This window comes from Gregarina niphandrodes (genome assembly GCF_000223845.1).
Source record: "Gregarina niphandrodes unplaced genomic scaffold scaffold00035, whole genome shotgun sequence".
Classification (NCBI taxonomy): domain Eukaryota; phylum Apicomplexa; class Conoidasida; order Eugregarinorida; family Gregarinidae; genus Gregarina; species Gregarina niphandrodes.
In genome coordinates this window covers 113,830-135,646 of record NW_011645804.1, presented here as the reverse complement: position 1 = coordinate 135,646, position 21,817 = coordinate 113,830, and the positions used below count along the sequence as shown (strand labels likewise).

The following is a 21,817-nucleotide window of genomic DNA, read 5'->3' as shown; positions in this document are numbered from 1 at the left end:
GCCCATGCCTCCCCTCTGACCCTCATTGTTGAATCTCATCCTTCGTAGATACTATTAACCTTATGATCCATGAGTCGAAGGGTGTTGATGTGAAAAAGTCATACGTACGCGTCAAGTACGCTGGCAAGGAACTTCGTACGCCCGCGAAGAAGACTGTCGGAGACACGGCCATCTATCAACACGACATCTCCTTGCCTTTGGATGCTGAAGCCATGGAGTTGGAGATTATGGAAGACAAGATGGGACCCGATGCTTTCATGGCACAGGGCGCTATCCTGTTGCAGACTACCACCGCCAATAAGTACAACGGCTGGGTTGTACTCGAGGGAAAACACAAGAGCGCCATTAACCCCGCCGTGCGAATCTCCTACACGATTGAGTAGGAGGAGATTCTGTAAAGTGGTGCGTTGGCTCTGGCTTAACCGGCTCTGGCTTAACCAGAGGTGTCTGTGGCTTAGGAGTGTATGTTCAAGCAGACGTAGAGCATCAATGCGAGTTGCGGTTGTCTATGCTTGTCAAACCAAATGGTCCCTTGGACGGAGCTCTTGCACACCACGACGACTCCTCCAACTATATTCCGCTGTTTTTTGCGGAAACGACTTTATTCCGTTTTTGTTCAGTAACTTGCATGCTTGACGAGTGTATTACCTCACCGCAGTCCTGGCCCGCCCTGCCTGACCCCGACCTCAGTGGCACCAAAGGGAGACATCGGAACAACCACACGTTTTTAATAAAGAAACAACACAATCAATCATGCACAACAACCTAGGCGCTCGACCGATTGGTCTGGGTTACAGTACCACTAATAATCCCAGCACTGGTTATCCCGGCACTGGCCAAGGCGTTAGCACTGGATATCCCGCAAACAGTCCCACTGGTGGGTATCCCAACGGCACCGCCGGCGGCTATCACATTCATGGCGGCCCTCCATCCCACGGCACCAACCAAGGCGGGTATCCGTCCCGTGGACCCGGCCAAGGCGGCTTCCCGAGCAATGGTACAAACCAAGGCGGGTATCCGTCCCGTGGACCCAGCCAAGGCGGCTTCCCGAGCAATGGTACGAACCAAGGCGGGTATCCGTCCCGTGGACCCAGCCAAGGCGGCTTCCCGAGCAATGGTACAAACCAAGGCGGGTATCCAGCCAACGGCCACAACCAAGGCACCTGTCCGAACCGTGGCCCCCACCCCGGAGGCTACCCGAGCAATGGTTTCAACCAAGGCGGCTACCCCAACAACAGTTTCAACCAGAACGGCTATCCGAGCGGTGGCCAGAACCAAGGCGGGTATCCGAGCTATCCGGGCGGTGGCCAGAACCAAGGCACGTATCCGGCCGGTGGCCAGAACCAAGGCGGGCATCCGAGCTATCCGAGCGGTGGCCAGAACCAAGGTGGATTTCCGAGCGGTGGCCAGAACCAAGGCGGATATCCGAGCGGTGGCCAGAACCAAGGTGGATATCCGAGCGGTGGCAAGAACCAAGGTGGATATCCGAGCGGTGGCCAGAACCAAGGCGGGTATCCGAGCGATGGCCAGAACCAAGGCGGGTATCCGAGCGGTGGCCCGAACCAAGGCGGACACCCAGCCAACGAAGGCACCAGCGGAACGGTGCCCCCCAGCGGAACGGTGCCCCCCAGCGCTGGTCAACCGACTGGTCCTGCCCCGAGTAGGTCTGTTTCTTGCACGTCTTATCCTTACACACCTTTCATCTTGGACGCGGTTTTACCGGTCCAGTTCCCTTTCGAATCCACGTTCTCATAGGTACTATTAATCTTATGATTCATGAGTCGAAGGGTGTTGATGTGAAGAAGTCATATGTTCGTGTGAAGTACGCTGGCAAGGAATTCCGCACACCTGCCAAGAAGACTTCAGGAGACAGTGCCGTCTATCAACACGACATCTCCTTGCCTTTGGATGCTGAAGCCATGGAGTTGGAGATTATGGAAGACAAGCTGGGACCCGATGCTTTCATGGCACAGGGCGCAATCGTGCTGCAGACGACGACCGCCAATAAGTATGCTGGCTGGGTGGTGCTTGAGGCAAAACATAAGAGCGCCATTAACCCCGCCGTGCGAATCTCCTACACGATTGAGTAGGGACTGTAGATTGCTTGTTGAGTATCCGAGAAGGAGTACCGGCGAACGACGGCCACGATGCCGGTCAGATGACTGGTCCTGCCCCAAGTAGGTGTGGTTCACTGCACGGCTGTTCGGTGGGTTTCTTTTGTTCGACTTTCTTCGTTTGTTGCAGGTCTGTTCCTTGCACGTCTTATCCTTACACACCTTTCATCTTGGACGCGGTTTTACCGGTCCAGTTCCCTTTCGAATCCACGTTCTTGCAGGTACTATTAACCTTATGATTGATGAGTCGAAGGGTGTGGATGTGAAGAAATCATATGTTCGTGTGCAGTACGTTGGCAAGGAACATCGGACTCCCGCCAAAGCAACGTGTGGAAACAGCGCTATTTATGAACATGACGTCTCGCTGCCACTGAGTGCAGACAGCATGGTATTGGAGATCATGGAAGACAAGCTGGGACGCGATTCTTTCATGGCTCAGGCTACCGTATCTTTGAAGACGGCTACCGCCAACAAGTATAGCGGCTGGGTGGCGCTTGAAAGCAAGAACAAGGACGCGGTTAACCCGGCCGTACGCATCTCCTACACCATTGAGTAGGCAGCGGATGTGGGCGCGCTTTCAGTTTCAAATTCGCCCGTAGATTACCAATTTTTAGTTTCATCGTGTTAAACATTATAAAGCTAGGTCGACACATAACTGGTTTCATTTACGCGCAGGACACACACGCTTGATAACAACACCACGCGCCGACCACACACGCGCCGACCACACACGCGCCGACCACACACGCGCCGACCACACACGTGACACCACACACGTGACACCACACACGTGAGTGCATTCAGGTTACATCGAAGCGTCGGACACATACATGCACGCTAGCTACTGGAACGTGGGCCTAGTTTTTCCGTGAATATACCTCATACGCTTTGTGAAGGAAGTGGAATATTTCTTGGTGTTCGGGCATGTGTGTTGCGGCCTTGTCCGGGTGGAATATTAGAATAGCTTTCCGGTAATTTCTTTTTACATCCGCGTCAGTCATTAGTCGTCCCAGATCAACACGGTCGGACCACAGTGAGCTGACCTCCTGCAGACTGGAGAGCAGGACCCTGATATCTTTCAGCTCTCCCCGGTCTGTTGCCCAGGCCAGTACTTTTTCTTTGGACACACTTTTCAAGACAGCTGTTCGGTCCGACGCTCCCATTGGAACCTCCTCCAGCAGGTCGGGGCCGCCTTTTGCAGGCCTCGTGCTGGAAGTGCCAGCGGAATGTTTATGAAGGTCTTGACTGAGACCGGCGAGGGGGTTATGAGTAGCTGTTGAAGTCGAGGACCGCGGGGCCGTTGAGGACTGCGGGGCAGTCGTGGAATGCGGGCCAGTCGTGGACTGCGGGGCAGTCGCGGACTGCGGGGCAGTCGTGGTCGGCGGTCTAGCGGATACACTGGGCCCCGGATCATCGTAGACCACGATTCGGACTTTAACGCTGTTCAAGTCTGGTCGTGCAGTGGCAGCTGAATACCGCTGCTGGACCCGCTGCCCCCATTGTTGAATTGGTTGGTAGAAGACCCGCGTACTGTCGTCTTTCACTAATAATGAGACTTGGGTCCGATTGAGGTCCAGAACCCGCAATACGTCGTGGAGCGCGGCTAATGCTTGCTCGGCGGTCACCGTCATTGGGTCAGTCCTCTCCAATACGATAAAGTTGTCCTGGTCGCAAATTCGACGGCCGCCTGCAACAATGTGGCGTTGTTCACGGGGCCAAAATGACAGGGCCAAAAACGACGGAACCAATAACGAAGGGTTTCTTCTCTTCCAGCGATGTGCGGGTTAAAAGTGAATGGTCCACGAAGGCAGCACGGTGAAGTTGATCAGACGTGGGCGAAATGTTCCGGTCTTACCATACGAAAAGATGACTGTATAAAATAGGAGCACCACAGGCCCCTGTAGGTGCGTGAATGATTGGAGAGACAGAGGCTTCGATGTGAGCTGCTTGAAGGCATGAGTAAACCCTTCCATAAATTCCACCACTTGCCGCTCAAAATTCCCTCGCTCATCCTGCAGAAGAGGCCCATGTTGAGACTGCTCCCATCTTGAGGCAAAGACTATTTCGAGGTGAGAGTGCTCTGCGGCAGGAACCACCCTGAGGCAGAGGCAGGAGCCACCCTGAGGCGGAGGCAGGAGCCATACTGGAGCAGAGGCAGGAACCATCCTGAGGCAGAGGCAGGAGCCATCCTGAGGCAGAGGCAGGAGCCGTCCATCTGGGACGAGGCTACTCTGTGGAGCGGTACCAAAAATTGAGTAATTGCCAGCGCTCTTGCGACCAGTCAGCCGGGTAGCACTGGAAGCGTGGCGGTGGCGGTCGTCTGATTGGACAGACCGGTAGCCGGTGGTGGTGGTGATGGCCTGGTCCGACGTTGCAGCAGGGCGGGGGGCAGCAGGGGTGGGCAGAGGCCGATCTGGACGAGGCTCCCGGGTGGGGGTCGTCGAACAAGATGAGGCGACCCGCGGCCACCGAGGCCACGTAGTCCACCATTTGGTCGGAAGCAGCGGGGCCTGTCATACCGGGGTCGGCCATACCGGGGTCCGATATAACCGAAGGTTGATACTGGGTCTGGCTTCGCGGCGATGACGGGTTGGAGAGACGGGGCGACATGGAGCCTCGGGGCGTGCTGACTGGACTGCCGCCGACTGGACTCAGACTTACTGGCTGGGGGGCGGTTTGGCCGTCGAACATGCTCTTGATGGACGGCCCCTTAAGGTGACTAGTGAATAGCGGCGACGTCGCTCCCGGTTCGTCCGCGGCTTCCCGGCCGTGACCGATGACTGAACCTCCCCGCATCGAAGCGGTGCCGGCGGTTCCAGCTCCCGGTCGTGTTGCTCCGGGTCTTCCGGCTCCAGCACCAGCTCCGGCTCCAGCACCAGCTCCGGCTCCAGGCCTCGAGACTGAGCCTGCACCTGGCCTGGGGACAGGTTTCCTGGGCTCCATGCTCAGCCGCGGTATGGTCGAAGGAGACAGCTTCCCTTGAGCCAGGGGCTTCGTTCGCGATGCAGAGGTTCCGGGGGTGGCTCCGAGTCTGCCCCCGCCGGGTCTCACAGGTTCCCTCTCTGCCGCAGTGACCGACGACTTAACAACCGGTGCCCTGGGCGCCGGCGAGCCCGGTCTCGGAGCCACGGCCCTGCCTTCCGCTGGAGATCCTCTTGCTCGGGGCGAGAGAGGCGCTAGCCGAGGTTTCTCTAGGCTTTCCCTGTCAAGGAGTTTGGGGGTGTCATTTTCGCTGTCATCACTTTCTGATGTTTCAGATTTCTCCGACAGGAGGTTCGTGTTCTCTGCGTCCTTTAGGAGATCTCCGTCGATGTCAATCTCTGAAGAGTGAATGCGCTGCATGTTGCCCCCTCCCCTCAACCCCTCTCCCTAGTCCCGTCCCATTTTTCTTCGAAAATGACCGCGGCAGAGGGCTTCGAGGAACTGGTATCGGAGACCACAAAAGCTGTGTCCAAGACCACCAAGATATATAAGGATGTAAAGCGGCAATTGCTTAACTGGCGAAAGTATACGTTTCGACACACGGATGTTGGCGACCAAGAGATGGAATTAATTTTGGCACACGTGTGTGCATGCAAAAGAAAGACGCTGAAGACATGCGACTCTGCAACTTTATTGACCCTTGTTCTTACATTCATCAACAACATACCCCTTCGGAGATATACTTGCGATTTTGGCAAGGGAAAATGGGAGTCTGTAAAATCATCGAACCATGAATTTGACTGCAGACTGATGTTGGGCGAGTATAATTGCTTCTGGAGAATCCAACCATATCTGATGGAACTGAAGTGGAGGGCTGGGTCGATGCTAGAATACGTCGGGGTGCACAAGTCGCTTCCAAATTTCAACGCAAGTTGGAATCCTCGAAGCGAAGCGACCGTCGAGCTCACGGTAAACTCTGAAATATGCTCCAGTCTGTCGCATTGTGTCAACGGTCAACGGCTAAGTGCAGAAGCAGGCTCCGTATTGCTCCCGCCGTGTCATGAGAGGATCATGAGTTTATTAGATGCTTTACCCTTTGATTATTTCGACATTATTGCCGTTTTGGTCAGACTACATGAGGTCAAGAAGGATGTCGATAGCGGGCAAGGTCAGGACGAAGTGATGCCGTGGCTGGGTCTGAAGGTGTTGTGTACCGGGGAGGAGTTGTTGAAGAGGGTGCTTGGTCCGAATATTGACGATTCAGAAGGTTGCGAAAGATTTCGTCGATTGTTTGATGGAAACAAGATAGTAGAAGTGACAGTTCCTGGTGTTGAAGGTGCCTGCTTAGCGGTGGACCCGGAGTACACTAGTGGTTCGTGGGAGGAGTCTCCGCACAACGAAGTAGTTATCCCGGACCTTGGTTCGAAGGGAATCCGGTGTAGTATGTTTACGTACATCTTGAGGAACATATTGCGGCGTTATGAGAACGGGTTATTCTGTGTAAACAGTGGTTTGAGGTTGTGTAGCAGTTCTCAGGACCACGATGACGAGTTGGTTAATGACACTCTTCAAGACATTACGTCGTTGCTGAGTTCGTTGGAATGTGTTTCCATTACTGAAATTGAGCGCATGACCGTCCTTCGGGGGCTAATGGGTAGCCATGAACTTCTTTCTCGGGACGTGTTGCCGTCCCCGAACGTGCATTGTACGCTTGCCCAGCTGGGTATTAGAATCGATTCGGAGAAGGACTGGTTGGACAAGCCTGTAGAATGGCAGACGTATGCCAAGCATGCGGTTTTGATTTCAATTCTGCGGGAACTTCAACAGAAAGGTATCAGGTCTGTTGCTTTACATTCCACGAAAGAAATGAGTGATGACCCCACCGATCCGCACCCGTACTTGGATGTTACAGCGTATGTGAGGACCCAAAAAGCTGGCTTCTTGGACGCTCTTGGAAGGCAAAATGAGAGGCAACAAAAAGACGGAAACACCCAGAGAAAATTAGTGGTGAGGATTTGGTTGCGAGTAGGCAGGATAGATCCATCTCCGAAAGAGAACTGGGTTGTAAACGGCCGATGGATGCCCCCGCCGGATCGCCAGCTGGTCGCATATGACTCCGCTTCGCAATCGTGGAATGCTTATTTGGACTCGGTGATCCCGAACAGGTCTTTCATAAGGAGGCATCACTATCTTCCCAGTCTGGCGCGAGATGTTGAGGTATGGAGGCACCGGTGTCCTGCCTTTGATGCCGGGTTAAAGCTAATGAAACTGTGGCTCGTTGAAAACTATCTGAATTTATCAGATGATTGGGTTATCTCTTTGCTGATTTGCGGCTTAATTTACCAAGAATACCAGCACTATTATGCCCCAGTACAAGATGTCGTAAGGACTGCTGTAGCTGGCCGCGAGTTCAATCATCTGAGGTACGTTTCAGCGAATGAAATCGTGTGCCGCGCGATTTTATTAATAGCGCATCACGATTCTGATAAAGTTCTTCCCCTTCCACTGGCCAATGACAGCGGTAAGCCGCATAACCCCGCCAAGCCGTTGCTCAATCCGGTCCCGAACAACGGGCAAGACTATCAAATGGTTTTGGGCAAATGTTTTGATATTGCGGCCAAAGTTAGCACCAAACCCGCGATGTATATGGTCGCTGCGTTCGACCCAAGAGGCGTTCTGGTCGCTTCTCCGGACCACGTCGTCACCATGCATCTCCGGGCGCTGGCGAAGAAATGCTCCGGTTTAATCCAGGGATACAACAACCTCGCTCGAACTCTTTCAGCGTGCCGTTCCGAATTCCGCAAGTACGTAAAGGCTGCCGTCGTTTTCAAGTCTCCGACCACCTTGTCTGGCGACCGGGATGCCGGACTGAAAAACAAGTACAAGAATGTAGTGAAAAAGTCCTCCGCAGTTCCCGTCGACGAGACCTTCACTCAGATTGAGATTATGGCGGAAGCGATACGCGATATAGAGGCCATCTTCAAGCAAGGAGGGGGCTACAGCATAGTATATAAAGCAAAAAGTCCGTATCCACTGATTCTTCTTGTGATTGACTCTCTGACTCTGGGGCATAGCTCACCAAGAAAGAAAAGACGAAATGACCTAGATCAAGTTTGCGATCTAGTCCAGCAAAGTTTCAACGATTTGGTGGAATACGTTCTCTCGGACAAGGAGTCCCTTTCCACCATTCTCGCCGCCCTGTAGTTTTTGAACCAACTTAATGGCAATGTGACGTGTACTACGGCAGGGTATCCGATCGCTTTAGAACTCCGATAATTTGGGGACCCTGATCGCTTCGTGATGCTTTGAATTCCGGCCCCGTAGATGGGCCGGCGGGGAAAAAATATTAGATGGATGAGCGCACTGTGTACTTGATATGGAATGTGGTCCGAATGAATGGTAATGGATAGGTGGGAGAGCGTGTGTTCATGGTGTTCGTGCATCCTGTGTATGACGAGTGTGGGGATGACGAGCGTTGGGGATGACGAGCGTTTTGTGTAGATAGCCCGCATCTGTCGCAGTTGCCAAGTCTGTATTCGCGGTGCTGCAGTCGGCCGTTGGAGTACCGATCGTTGGGTCTGACCTTGCAGGACGTCATTCAGCGGTGTCGTCCGTACGTGAAGATTGAACCGGACGAGCAGGGCAAACAGCGTTTGACGGCGAGTTCTAGGCCGCCGCCGAAGGGAAAGGATTCGGGGCGGCAGAACGTGGTCAGTGCGGCGGACGTCGACCGGCGACAGGCGGAGATCTTCGAGGACGGGAAGTTTCACTCGAACCATCTGGTGAGTGAGTTCCCGGAGATCACATGTGTAAACTGTTTGTGTATTTCAAGCCGGCTGCGGATACTACCGTGCGGGCACTTAGTATGCGAAGCCTGTGTTGTCCGTAATGACGCTACGGTCTGCACTAGTCGTGGCTGTACCAACCCCGGGCGTGTGGACGAGTCTGTACCCATGACACTCACAGCTGACATGAAGGAAAGCATCCTCGAATGCCCCAGTAACTGCCTCGCTTGCAAGCGATGCAAGAATGTCAAACTGAAGGACCTATGTCGACACTTCTTCTCCTGTTCTGCAAACCATCCACTCCACCATTTCGACCAAGGCCGAGATTCCGATTGTGACCTAGATTCAGATCTCTCGGCAGATGAAGCACCGCTACAGGACACTGCCAACCTCATCGCACGGGCACAAGTCACGGATCTCATCAAAACCGTCACAGACGCCCGTAACAGAGCCCCTGGCGCGCCCGCCTTTGAGGGGGCTGCGTTTACCCCATCGGGCTCTGCCGGTAGCGCTCCTGCCTTCTCCGCTCCCGGCCGTGCTGACCCCGTTCCGAGCTTGGCTGGCCCTGGCTTGGCTGGCCCTGGCTTGGCTGGCCCTGGCTTGGCTGGCCCTGCCCGCAGCGCTCCGCCCACAGCGTCTCGCAACGCGCCGTCCGACGACCTGCGCGGTCCGGACACCGCCACCGGCCAATACGACCAGTTGCCCGCCCTCGATACCACCGCCACCGTCGACCTCACGGCAACGACCGACTCCCCCGAGGATTCCGCGCCGCAGTGCTCCACTAGAACCCGTACGTCTGACACGGCTGCATACTGGTACACACACATCTCGCACACGTGTGACGTCGTCACATCTCGCACACGTGTGGCACAGACGAACTCTTGTTTCAGAAGAGACGGGGGCTCGGTGCTACGTGTATAAGGAGATTTCGATTGCTCAGTACAAAATAGAAAATGCAAATAGCAAGTTCAAAAACGCGTCGGCGTGGAGTATGAACGTACGACCCGGAACAGCAGTGTCTATTCTGCGTTCCAGACACAACACCGTTTATGGCTGGTGTCTCGTACGAAAGTAAGTTCCGCTCACCTCCAAGTCGGCATTGAGGCGAGGGTCGCCACCGGGTTCGTGCCCGTCGTCACAGACATTGTGTTTTGCAGAGTGGATACGAATACCGTCGGATGGATTCCGACTCTTAGTTTGAGAAAGCCGCTCGAGTCCTTCGAGGCCTTCGCCCGACGAATTTCGCGGAAGTTCGACTGACTGGCCGACCTTCCCGGCCGAGCTTCAGGACTGGTCTTTCGGGCTGGTCTTTCGGGGCAGCTCTTGAGTTGGGCACCCTTTAGTTGAGAAGATGTTTTGGAGGACGCAAGGCACCCCGCGGTTGTATCCGGAGTGAGGATCGGGGGATCTGGTCTGCGGGATCGGGGCGCGGTCCGCTGTTGATTTCCTCGTCTTCGTCGGGTACCACGGGCGCTGCCGACTGCCACTTGGACCAAAAGTAATACCCGACCCCTACCAGGCCCAAGAAGAAAAGAATGAGAAAAATGGACAATAAAGCTGCGCCCCAGTGCGCGTCGCCGGGTGCTGGTGCGTCACCGCCGGACACGTAGTACCACGTTTCTGCAGGAATGGTATGGACACATATGCGTGCACACACGTGTGTGGAGTGGAGTGGATGTGGCTTACTATCTGCTCGGAAGCAAGTGTCGGAGGAGACGACGGTGAGGCCGTAAGTGTATTCAGTGGCGTAGTCGCCCATGACGTCGGGTGTGCAGTCGTCGGCGTAGACGGCGGCGATGGCGGAGCCTTCGAGGGCGCCGTTGGTGTTGATGAGTTGAAGTGTCTTTGTGAAAAGGAAGTGTTTGGTGTCGAGTGTGCGGCCGCCAGTTTCGTTGTGGACGAGGGAAGGAAAAACAGCGGCGTCGGTACAGCCGGGTGTGTAGTTCCAAGTAAACTCCATTTCTGAGAGGGTTTCAACCCCAGAACCACCGACTGCTCCGACCTCGACCTGCGCATTGTCTAAAAGGAAGGAGCCGCTGCGGTTGTCGTTGAGTCCGGCGAGTACGACCAGTCCTGCGCGTGCCGAAGAGTCCAGTGCGATGGAAATGTCGCTCGCTCCCAGACGACTTACTTTATTAACCTGCACCGGCACGGATGCGTATGGCTCTGTGTGTACCTGCAGCACCGGGTGACTAGTTAGGGTGAATGCTGCCGAGTTGTCCAACGGATTCGTCAACGATGTCCGGTCGCCACTAGACATCTCCTTTATCGCCGCCCATACCAATAAATTCCCCACCTGATAGTACCCTTGCCGAAACACCAACGCTGTCCCTGACACCACACCGCACCCTGCAGCCGCCACACTCTGCACACTGCAGTCACTCTTCGCCACCGCCTCAATGTCGTAACTGCTCTCCCGCAACTTCGCCGACAACTTCTCCGAACGACCAACTGCCGCGTCCAATACCACAACCGGCGCCGTTCCACCCCACTCCGCAACATCGAACTCCCACGACAACGTCTCCCCCAACGGCACCGACCACCGCTTCACCAAGAACGCATAGTCCGACATCAGCGATGCACCTTTTTTTAATGTGATCGAGGAGCACACGCTCCGGCTACTCGACCAGGTCGCTACTCGACCAGGTCGCTAGCTAACTAACTAACCAACTAAACCGACCTGGTTAGTCGGGCGACCCCGTCCTGCGCTCTGCTCCCTGCGTTCGGCTGTGCCACCGCCCGCGTTGATCTCCACCACCACTAATCTCCACCACTGGAACAATCGCATCGGTCTCAGGAAGACAACCCTCCTCCATCGACGCCTTTATCGGTGCGGCCATGATGGTCGCTAGCGCCGTCATGATCACTCAAGTTGTTCCTGACGCGGCCCCGAGGATGAGGTGAAGGTCGGTTAATGGTCAATCTTTCGGTTGGGTCTCTAAAAATCCAAAGAGCGTAATGTTGCCCTAGACAGCCAGGCCTTCAGGCCGTACCCCAAAACACTTTGTTGCCAAGGGAATTCAGGACTAAAAGGCACGGGACCCTTGGGTGTTACGGGAGTCCGTGCCATTGTGGGGGGGGAGGGGGAGGGGGGAGAGGGGGGTTGGTGCCAGTGGGGGGGATCGGTCGGGATCACCCGCACGGATCGGGACTCACTTGTAGGGAACTTTGAGGAACTCGAAGACTTCTTTTTCGGAGTTCAGCACCACACTGGGTCCAAGCTTCTCCTTGGTCTTGGATGCAATGGGGAACAGTCCCTTCTCCGAGAGCCGATAGCCGAGGGAAGTTGCCCGGATTTTCAGTGCACGGTTGAAGTACTCGCCACCTGTCCACTGAATTAGGGCGAACGGCTTCATATGGTAGGGGTACAGCTTGAGATCCAGTCGCCGGAAAGGCAAGTCCTTCACCTTGCCCGTGCCGTGTCCACGTTCCGGGTCGTCTCCAGGTCCCGGGTCGTTTCCACGTCCCGGGTCGTCTACAGGTCCCGGGTCGTCTTCACGTCCGGTGTCTGGCAGGGTTTGCAGAAGTAGGTCTTGAAGTGCGGGGGAGAGTTCGGTACCTATCTTACAGACGCCCATGTACGTTTGGATGAGGTCGGGGTTGACGGAGATGAGCAGTGTTTCATGTACAAAGCCAAGTTTTTTAAGGGCGTCCACAAGTGCGTAGATACCTCTGCATCTTTCCGTTTCACGTGAGAAAATGAGAATATCAGCGTCACCGCAATCTTTCGCGCCTCTCCGGTAGCTCCCGCAGATTTGGACGTCCGCGCGCATGTTCAAGTATGTGATGACCGTGTACTCCACGACACGACCAATAGCTTCTACTTCCCACCGCGGGATGCGTAGCGCAAAGTCGTCATAGTGCCTTAGACCTACCTGTTGCCGAGCGTCCAGCATTACCTTACCTGAGGCCACGGCATTGCGTAAATCCTGGACAGACACAATTCCCTTGCTTAGGAACTTCTCCACACCTCCAAGGCCCACGCCAAACACCTGTAATAGTTCCCTTTTCCCTTTCAACATCGGGTCTCTCTTCAGGTACTCCAACTTCTGACACCTACCCGTCGTCAACAACTCGTCTATCTTCCGCCTCACCGCCAACCCAATCTTGGAATCGTGCCGCAGGTCTACACTCGGATTCAGGTCTATGAATTGGAAGGCCGACTCGTAAGCCTTGCGACGAAACTGCTCCCCTTGAATGTGGTAAATCTCAGTAAACTCTCTTAACATCGTCAACACGCACTGTCTATCTGACTCGCGGTCCACTAACTCCCGATGAACGGAACCACCTCCGTGTTCAACGTACGCACCATCAGGCCGACGCCTCGTGTTGGGCGGCATCACGCTGGGCGTCACGCTTAGCGTCGAAGCCTGGGTGCGCGACAGCCTCGGGATCGCGCTGCTCGGAATCTCATGTGACACCTTCATCTTACTAAGTCGAGTCGTCAACAGCAGCTCATTTCTCGCCACAGGAGACTCGGATAAATCTCTCGACGTGTCGTTGGCCGGCGTCCGTGCCAGCGCCCGTGCCACTGGAGGGGTGGTGTCTTCCTTCGATCTTTTGATACTGTGGGAATCATCGTCCTCCCTGGACCACTTCCTCTTCCCTGGCGTCCACTCCGTCGGCACAGGAGACTTCGAACGGGGAGTCTTCACTGGACTACCGGGAGCCTTCATCGGACTACAGGCAGCCTTCATCGGACTACAGGCAGCCTTCATCGGACTACGGGCAGCTCCCTCTCCGTCCTGTGCTTTTCGTCCAGGAGTGTCTCCGTCAAGATGGTGGATTCCTGGAGCGTCCGGTGGGCCCAATTCAGAGAGCCGACGTTTGAGAACTGAGGTGATGGTGGAGAACCTGTAGCAGTCGTGAGCCCGGGGGTCAGGTAAGCCAAGGGAGTCAAGGACGGCATAGCGGGCTTCCCAAACGTCGTCTCCAAAAACGTAGACCTCCGCATCCTCCGGAGTCTCGACCATCTGCAAGGGTAATGAGGCATGATGTATCGCATCCTTCGCCAGCTGAATGGGTTTGGATGTAAGTTCTTTGCCTTTGTTTACAAAGAACATCCATCTATCCTTCTATATTTAGGCGACCTGGTTGAGAGCAACTGGCGCGCTGACAGCAACTGAATACAGGGTCTGGCTTCTAGCTGACTGCAATCTTCCTCCCAATCAGTGACTATAACCTGCACTCCTAGTTAGTAACCTGCACTCCTAGTTAGTAACCTGCACTCCTAATTGGTAACTACTCTCAGTAACTACAACCTAAACAAGTAAGTCGGCAAGCGAGTGCCCTCTCAGGTGTGTGTTGGAAATATCGAATTTTTTGTTTTTGGTGAGATGTTCTCTTGTTGTCAGGAGATGCCGAGTGCAGCAAGTCAGTTGCCGCGTTTGGCCTACTTCGATTTCCACGGGCGCGGTGAGCCGGTGCGTTTAGCGTTTGCGATCAGCGGTCGTGCGTTTGAAGACTACCGCATCAAAATGTCGGACTGGGCGTCGGAGAAGGCGAAGGCACCGTCTGGCATGGTGCCATATCTATTGTTACCGGATGGATCGTACATCACGGAGATGCTTGGATGTTTGCAGTACGCTGGCCGGGATGTGCTCATACCCGAGGACCCCTTACAGTTGGCGTACATGCACCAGTTCATGCACATGGCCCAAGCCGTTTGGGTACCGTTGCGCCAACTCTTCGCATGCACGGACGCCGAACGAGAGGCCATCAAGGCCGACCGCAGAGCCGAGTGCGAACCACATGCCGAACGACTCGAAAAGGAAATACTCAGACACCAAGGCGGCGCCGGATTCTGCGTTAATAACACCATCAGCCTCGCCGACATAGTCCTCTACAGCGCCGTCCACACCATGACCGACATGACCGACATGGACTTTACCAAAAAGTTCCCCGCCATCACACGCGTCGTACAAGCCGTCAAAAACCACCCCGCCGTCAAGCAGTACTATGCCGCCAAACAAGCCCTAAACTTCTAACTTAACCCCTTCTAACTTAACCCCTTCAAATATACCCGGAACTCCTACCCGGAACTCCGACCCAGTACTCGCTTCAAATATACCCGGAACTCCGACCCAGGAGTGCGGATACAGCAGTGGCAGCGAACTACATTAGCATTTTTCAGTATTGTTGTTTCCCGATCAAAACAGCACCACGACCACGGGGAGCGTAATGAAGTATTTAGATGCAGGGGTCTAAACTTTAGGGGTCTGGAAACGGATCACAGATCAAACAGTGTCTCTACCGTGAGGGTGACATCTGTTTTAGGTAGCGCGGCAATATTCATAAGACAGGCTGCCTTGACTACCGTGGCTCCGCACTGTTCGACTATCTTCTTTAGGGCGGCGAGAGTGCCCCCTGTGGCCAGAACATCATCCACGAGGAAGACCTTCATCCCGGGTGTTATCATTCCTGTCTGTACAGCCAAGGTGGCTTCGCCATATTCAAGGGCATAGGATGCTTGTACCCGTTCACCTGGTAGCTTGCCTGGCTTGCGAGCAGGTACGAAACCAGTACCAGTCTCCAACGCCAGCGGACAAGCAAACAGAAACCCCCTGCTCTCGGGACCAACAATCATGTCAATTCCGGATGGCATCACGGATCGAAACCACTTGATGCTCAGCTTGTATAATTCCGGCACAGCCAACAGCGGCAGCACATCCAAAAAGACAATTCCCTCCTTCGGGAAGTCTGGGAACTCTCGCAGATTCCTGCGCAACAGAGAAACCTCCTCTGCGGTCAAACCGCCCTACGATCAAATAGCATCATCACGGAACAAGCCGCTGACAGAAAGCAGGTCGCTGACATGGGGCAGACCGGCCGCCGGCCCAGGGGAAAGGCTGTTCCGAGACGGCTGAGGTCTGGTGTCAATCAACTGTGGCGCTACCTAGGTGTTTGTGTGCGTGAAAGGTTGGTCGGTTACGTCATTGGGTAGAGGCATGTTTTCAGAGAAAAATGGCGGTGTCCTTTGGCGGGTGCGTTCTTCCGCGAGCGTGTTTTTTCACAGACAGGTTTTAGTTAGCGGTTTTAGTTAGCGGCTCAGTCGGCGTGTGTCGGCGACGTCTGCGTAAATGGAGTTGCGGAAACCGGCAACACCGCCAGCCTTGTGGAGTGCTGCTTGTTGTTGCGCCTCCAAACGTTCTAGGTCGAGATGGTCGTGTAGGTCTTCACCGCGACTGAGTTTAGCTCGTCGAACACGAATCAGACGTTCAACGGCGGCAATGGCGGTGCGTACGGCTACAAATAGAGTCATGACGTTGGTGTCTGAGGTGGAGAGTCTGTCGCGCAACAGCCAATAGCTCTGCCAGAAGGCGGCTCGACCTTCTTCGGAGAAAGCGTCGTATTCGTCAATGCTAATGCCCAACATCCGTTCGAAGCGCGCTACGAATGTCGGGTCGTCCTCAGCCATGTCCGAGCTGCTACGTCCATGCACTGCGTACTCCACAAAAGTTGCCGTGGCTTGTTGTCGTTCTGCCCGCTGTCGGTGGAATAAAGCAATCGCATCTGCAGCCTTCTTCATCGCCAACTCAGCCTCTACCGGAAACGTGTTCTCACGCAAGCCTTCAGCCGCCGCCGACAACGCTTTGCATATACAACGCACCATTAGGCTAATTGTCGGCCCATACAACTTAACCCAACGAACAGTGGGATTAACATCCGCCTTCATTCGTTCGTTCGCACTCAATGCCTTACGTTCCACACCTCGAACTAACGTAGATGCAGACGATGCTACTCGCGACTTGTCCGTGTCCGAAGCCGACGGAGCGACACCTGACGGGGCAGCTGACGGAGCGACACCTGACGGGGCAGCCGACGGAGCGACACCTGATGGGGCAGCCGCACCTGATGGGGCAGCCGCACCTGATGGGGCAGGTGGACCCCCAGAGCCGGGGGCATCACCGGAGATAACACCGCCAGGGAAAATGCCCCCCTCGGGCGAGGTGCCGCAGTGCTGCAGTTCTTGGAGCGCGGCCTCCGCCAAGTTGGCGTAATCGGCGGCCGAGATGAGGCCGGCCGAAACCCCGCGGGAGGCACCTTGGGGGACGGCCTCGCCGCTGCCTAGGTCCTCGGTTCGGTCCTGAGTCTGGCGTCGACGTGCTTCAAGTCTAGACGTGAGCAGGGAGATCTGTTGGTTCACGGATGGGTGGCAGGCGTGCTGGGTCTGGTCTTCATAGCTGGAGGTGGATCGGCGGCTAGCTCGGGCATGTTCGAGGAGGCCGCGGGGCATTTCTTCACCAGCGTCATCGCTATCTGGTCCGCGAGCGATGTCGAGGAGGCCGAAGCGTGACCAGTGTTCGATTTCCTCAAGAAGATCGGCATCTTCAAATTCGGAGGTACCCATAATTTGGGTCTCGACGAGAAAGAAGAGAGAAGCCACGTGGTAAAAGAGCGTTCGAATATTGACCAGCGCCTCCCGATGCTCCTCTTGGAAGAACGCGTTTTTCTTACGCATAGACACTTCCGTACGTGCCGCATTGACCATCACCAACTGGTCGTTTGTCAACTTGCCACACAACTCCAACTTTTCCCACACTGCCTGCTTAAACTCCTCCCAGTTCTCTGCAGTGACTTTGATTTTGCCCGTCAACTTAGTCGCGTCCAAGGTGGCACTGTCGCCCCAGCCACGACTGGTTGGTCCCCGAGTGGCGGGTCCGATTGAGTCTTGATTTTTAAGTTTGAAGAAGGAGGCATTGGCGACTAGTCCGGATTCCAGTTCCACGAGTGGCTCGAGAGTGTTGGATAGATGCATCATAATGTCGGAGAGGCCATGGATGATGTCCACCCGCGCCCTCCGAGGAAGGAAGTAACGTGAAATGACGCCAGAGACGATGACACCGAAGGAAACGGTGATGGACCGCCAAGAGGCGTAGAACACGCCGTTGCCGGTAAATATGGAACCTGATAAAATAATAGGGGTCATGAAAGCCGCGGTAATACCAATAAGAGGATGTGTGGGCACGGCAAACAACAGCCAGTTGTACACAAACCCACACAAGGACATGAGGATGTACAGCGCTAAGATGCAGTACCAATCATCTGAACGTTGCGAGTTTACTCCAATAGTCACAGAAATCGCAATGATAACCAGAATGCCCGCAATGGTCGTCCCAGCGACACGATCTATCATACGACGGGTTGTGCCCCCTGCCGTCCCTTCAATTACGGGGGTCGCCGATGCGACCACCCAGCGACAGTTTCCATTAAAGAACATTTGGTCGATCTTTGGCACGCAACACGGCCACATCAATACCGAAATTGTCAAGGCCTCCTGCAACCCCCAACGCCAGTTGTCCAATGTAAACGGCATCCGCCATCGCCGCACCCACTTCTCGAACTTTCGCGGCTTCTTCACAACCACCGGCCGGGACACCTCGGCACTCCTCTTAGCATACCAATCTTCTGAGACCACGGCCCCCGCCATGCAAGGTTATTTTACAAAAACCCCGACCCCACACTCATCAACCTGTGACCACTTAAGACCATACCCACAAATACTCACCCAGGCACCCGCACTCAGGCACCCTCACCCAACCCTGTCTATGCCGGCCTTTTTCGAGCTCCACACTTGTGCCACTGCTTTCAAATGTTTCTGGCAGCACAATTTCCGCCAATAATTCCACAAACAAAAGACTCCTGGACAATACGAGTGCTGCTGCACAGACACAACCTCCGGACACTGCGGCCTCCGACAACTAAAAGTGCTCAGCGACGCTTTCGGGTCATGGTGGCTTTGTGGTCGGAAGCACCATACGGTTGGGGTCTGTCTGTTCAGACGCATCATGCAGTCTGTCGGTATAGTAGTATGCCACCGCACGTGTCCCGGCAGACCTCGCCATTCATTCTCTCGCGCTCTTGATTGATTCATCAGCGTGTCCGATCGATACCTGCCTCCCCCTCCCCCTTGCATCGTTTCTTTTGCCCCTACTCGAGGTCGTTTCCTCCGTTAAGTCCTGCACGCAGGGGGGTAAGCGTTTTTATTGGTTGGGTTTAGTTGCGTCAGTTCGTGATTGGTCGGGTCTGCATTGTCGGGTCGGTTCTGGCCCTGGTCGCATCGACTCGCCGGGTCGGCCGGCTCGAAATATTTTATATGGACGACGAGGCCAAGTTGAAGGCGCGTGCGCTGAAGTTTGGACTGAACCATCCCAGCTTGGAGAAGGAGAAGGCGAAGCAACGAGCGCTCAAGTTCGGTCTCCCGCATCCGGACATCGAACAGGAGAAGCGTACCCGACGGCAGCAGCGTTTCAGTCACGACCCTCAGGTCAACGTTACGCCAGAAGTTCTAAAGAAGAGAGCTGAGCGATTCGGCGTCACCAACGGTAGGACACAATTTCCGGACACAATCCTTTGACACATGTGCTTCCTGAACATGCCTCCCACACATGTTTCTCGAACACACTTTGACCACCGTTTGCACAGCTGTAGTTGAAGACGAAAAGAAACGAAAGCGGCAAGCGAGGTTCCAGAAGACCACCTCTACCGCCGCTTCTAGCTAGAGTGACGACTACCTAACATCGTGACCGATCACGGTGTGACCAGAGCTACGGGTCGCACTCCGTGGGACGGAAAATAGTAAAGGATCATGGCTGTCAAGAAACGCCTTCGTTTCATCAGCCGTTACGCCCGGTGTCATGGACCCCCGTGACACCAATCTGTGAGAGCACAATGTGGGGGAAAAATCAATGTTGAGCAGAAGCGACTGTGTTGGTTCTGTCCAGAACCTTCTTCTTTAGCCAGGAGACCTGGGAGCAGTTCTACGACAGAGGTCAACTACCCCCAGCCAGGTGCCTGGTGTGAATCAGCTACTTCATAAAACAAGAAACGGCGCACCTATTCCGACAGACCTTACCGCTTTTGATCGTATCTCGACTCTTCAATCGCTTGTAATCGCTTCGCTTCTGCGTCCAGTCGCCTGATTTTGTGTCGCTGCCGCGTGTCTCGGTTCTTCTCCGTCTGACTTTTGGCTCGGTTCTTCTCCGTCTGACTTTTGGCGATCTTCCCCTTTTCCTGCTCCCTCTGTTCTTCCGCAGCTACAAAAGCTTTGTCAGTGAGGTGTTCCCATCGGATGAGTGGTTTTCATCGAATGAGTGGTTTTCATCGAATGAGTGGTTTTCATCGAATGAGTGGTTTTCATCGAATGAGTGGTCTTCTTCATCGTGTCATACCTTTTGCGATTCGATCGGTTGCCTCCGACAGATGCGCTGATGCTGATGCTACCATGGCTTCATGTCGCTTCTTGAACTGTATATATTGATTCCTTTCCTCTCCTCCACGAAAAAAGTCGTTTTCTAAAGAGTCAAATATTAGATACGTCGAGTGACCAACCTTTGATGACGGCATGAATGATTTTTGATATTTCTGGGTTGTAGTTGACCGTATAGTGTACGGCGTAACCGAGGGTTTTATGTCCCATGTTTGACAACTTGATAACAATCCTTACGATGTCCAGGATGGCGGAGAACATACCTCCCAGCTCGATATTTGACTTCTCGTCGTGGAGGCTGAATTCGACTACTAGATCTTCTTGAGTCAGTAGTCCTGAAGCTACGGCCGAATGGTAACCAGGTTTTGTCTCCTGATCGATTGACTCACTGAGGGTTGTATCCCAGTCTACCTTGTGTTCGTACTGCATCTGAGAACATAGCTCGGTATCAAGTGTGTTCATTTGAGCATACAATTCGGTCAAAATCAGGAGAAGCTGCTTAAACTTCTCCATTCCGTTCTCGACAATTTTTGTCAAGACGCGAGTATTCGAATCGCCAGACGTTGAGAAGACTAACGCGTAGAGAATACTGATACAATTATCTATCTCCTTCAGTCTCGGGATGCTATTCGCCTTATAAAGTTTTGTCTGGCCCGTCATAATGGGGAAGAGGCATTTCAGACCGCCTCTGTCAATAAATATCGAGCAGTTGGCCGGAGAGATTCTCAGCGCCACGGGTAACAGCTGCAACGCCAGAGGGTACAGCTTGCTCTCTACCCTAAATAGTCGCATTAACAACTGGGTTCCTTGACACTCTTCGAACACCGCTCCAACCTCGGATCGACCGGTGGACAGACAAGCGTTGAGCCCAACGGCTACTGACTTAAGCATCTCTTCCGCCTCCACAGTCTCATATTCATTGTTTTTCTTGCCGTAGCTCAGAGCCACTAACATCCTCTCCATTCCTCTGGCGGCGTGATGATTATCCACTATGGACAAGAGCAAGCTGAGGGTCTCAGACTCGACGTCATTGAACTTCTTGACGCCTTCGGACTTCTTGACGTCATTGGACGTGACGGTGGGTGGTGTTTCTTCAGCGACGAGGTTGGAGCAGTAGGTGAGTATATCGCAGACTATACTTACTGCAAAGACGCCGTTGGAGTCGACACGATCGTAGGTAAGCCTGTTGAATAAAAACTTGAGTGTCTTTTGTTCACTTTCGGCCAGGTTGCGGATTACGAGGCGCGGGGTGGCTTCGAAGAGGTTGTTGACGAACTCCAAGCAGTCGGTGACGGCCTCGTAGTCCTCTTCATTGTCCTGTTCATCGAGGTGGTCGAGATGTTCGGCTAACAGGGAGAAGAGCGCGTACTCGGTGAGAGCGTACTCGATCATTTCCAAGAGCGCAGCTTTCTGTGCCGCGTCAGGCATTAACTCGACGTCCAGTAACTCAGTCAAGACGCCCACTACCGTCTGACATACATCTGGGTTAGGATGTGCCATGAGTCCTAGTAACGTTTCCAAACCGTTGAGCCGTGGCAAGGCTAGAATCAAATCCGGATGTGCGCTTAACTCCCCGAACAATCTCACAGCATCATCCAACAACATCTCACTCTCCAGAAATCGCTTTGGCTCATGACTCCACTTCTCACGAGCACTAGTGTTCCTCTCTATCGCTCTTTCCAAGCCTGCCAACCTCTTCTGCAAACTCCCCTCATTTGAAAAGACCACATCCCGCCCCGACATTTTTTAACCACGGGGGGGGGGTGGGATCCCATCCCGCACGGGGG

At 54.3% G+C, this 21,817-nt stretch overlaps 12 protein-coding genes across 12 annotated transcripts; 5 read left to right on the top strand and 7 right to left on the bottom strand.

Moving 5' to 3' along the window:
- Positions 1–62: 62 nt before the first annotated feature.
- Positions 63–2,090, top strand: GNI_135090 (hypothetical protein; the record flags this gene model as incomplete). Its single annotated transcript, XM_011134065.1, has 4 exons — positions 63–379; positions 442–619; positions 770–1,541; positions 1,756–2,090. The coding sequence occupies 4 exons, from the start codon at positions 63–65 to the stop codon at positions 2,088–2,090; spliced, it is 1,602 nt and encodes a 533-aa protein (XP_011132367.1).
- Positions 2,091–2,971: 881 nt separating this feature from the next.
- On the bottom strand, positions 2,972–3,277 carry GNI_135080 (DnaJ domain protein; the record flags this gene model as incomplete). The annotated part of the gene is made up of 1 exon (XM_011134064.1): positions 2,972–3,277. One exon carries the CDS (start codon positions 3,275–3,277, stop codon positions 2,972–2,974), a length of 306 nt encoding a protein of 101 aa, XP_011132366.1.
- A 621-nt stretch (positions 3,278–3,898) lies between these two features.
- GNI_135070 (hypothetical protein) lies at positions 3,899–5,456 on the bottom strand (the record flags this gene model as incomplete). The annotated part of the gene is made up of 2 exons (XM_011134063.1): positions 3,899–4,160; positions 4,561–5,456. 2 exons carry the CDS (start codon positions 5,454–5,456, stop codon positions 3,899–3,901), a joined length of 1,158 nt encoding a protein of 385 aa, XP_011132365.1.
- Positions 5,457–5,510: 54 nt separating this feature from the next.
- GNI_135060 (hypothetical protein) lies at positions 5,511–8,240 on the top strand (the record flags this gene model as incomplete). Its single annotated transcript, XM_011134062.1, has 1 exon — positions 5,511–8,240. One exon carries the CDS (start codon positions 5,511–5,513, stop codon positions 8,238–8,240), a length of 2,730 nt encoding a protein of 909 aa, XP_011132364.1.
- Positions 8,241–8,386: 146 nt separating this feature from the next.
- GNI_135050 (hypothetical protein) lies at positions 8,387–10,081 on the top strand (the record flags this gene model as incomplete). The annotated part of the gene is made up of 4 exons (XM_011134061.1): positions 8,387–8,435; positions 8,538–9,611; positions 9,712–9,892; positions 9,979–10,081. The coding sequence occupies 4 exons, from the start codon at positions 8,387–8,389 to the stop codon at positions 10,079–10,081; spliced, it is 1,407 nt and encodes a 468-aa protein (XP_011132363.1).
- A 79-nt stretch (positions 10,082–10,160) lies between these two features.
- On the bottom strand, positions 10,161–11,393 carry GNI_135040 (putative transmembrane protein; the record flags this gene model as incomplete). Its single annotated transcript, XM_011134060.1, has 2 exons — positions 10,161–10,441; positions 10,508–11,393. 2 exons carry the CDS (start codon positions 11,391–11,393, stop codon positions 10,161–10,163), a joined length of 1,167 nt encoding a protein of 388 aa, XP_011132362.1.
- A 580-nt stretch (positions 11,394–11,973) lies between these two features.
- GNI_135030 (DNA polymerase) lies at positions 11,974–13,884 on the bottom strand (the record flags this gene model as incomplete). Its single annotated transcript, XM_011134059.1, has 1 exon — positions 11,974–13,884. The coding sequence occupies one exon, from the start codon at positions 13,882–13,884 to the stop codon at positions 11,974–11,976; it is 1,911 nt and encodes a 636-aa protein (XP_011132361.1).
- Positions 13,885–14,157: 273 nt separating this feature from the next.
- On the top strand, positions 14,158–14,808 carry GNI_135020 (putative glutathione S-transferase; the record flags this gene model as incomplete). Its single annotated transcript, XM_011134058.1, has 1 exon — positions 14,158–14,808. One exon carries the CDS (start codon positions 14,158–14,160, stop codon positions 14,806–14,808), a length of 651 nt encoding a protein of 216 aa, XP_011132360.1.
- Positions 14,809–15,050: 242 nt separating this feature from the next.
- Positions 15,051–15,770, bottom strand: GNI_135010 (adenine phosphoribosyltransferase; the record flags this gene model as incomplete). The annotated part of the gene is made up of 2 exons (XM_011134057.1): positions 15,051–15,578; positions 15,753–15,770. The coding sequence occupies 2 exons, from the start codon at positions 15,768–15,770 to the stop codon at positions 15,051–15,053; spliced, it is 546 nt and encodes a 181-aa protein (XP_011132359.1).
- A 90-nt stretch (positions 15,771–15,860) lies between these two features.
- On the bottom strand, positions 15,861–18,251 carry GNI_135000 (aluminum activated malate transporter; the record flags this gene model as incomplete). The annotated part of the gene is made up of 1 exon (XM_011134056.1): positions 15,861–18,251. The coding sequence occupies one exon, from the start codon at positions 18,249–18,251 to the stop codon at positions 15,861–15,863; it is 2,391 nt and encodes a 796-aa protein (XP_011132358.1).
- Positions 18,252–18,917: 666 nt separating this feature from the next.
- On the top strand, positions 18,918–19,178 carry GNI_134990 (putative carrier domain protein; the record flags this gene model as incomplete). The annotated part of the gene is made up of 1 exon (XM_011134055.1): positions 18,918–19,178. One exon carries the CDS (start codon positions 18,918–18,920, stop codon positions 19,176–19,178), a length of 261 nt encoding a protein of 86 aa, XP_011132357.1.
- Positions 19,179–19,672: 494 nt separating this feature from the next.
- GNI_134980 (putative beta-catenin-like protein 1) lies at positions 19,673–21,773 on the bottom strand (the record flags this gene model as incomplete). Its single annotated transcript, XM_011134054.1, has 3 exons — positions 19,673–19,857; positions 19,993–20,115; positions 20,153–21,773. The coding sequence occupies 3 exons, from the start codon at positions 21,771–21,773 to the stop codon at positions 19,673–19,675; spliced, it is 1,929 nt and encodes a 642-aa protein (XP_011132356.1).
- Positions 21,774–21,817: the final 44 nt, after the last annotated feature.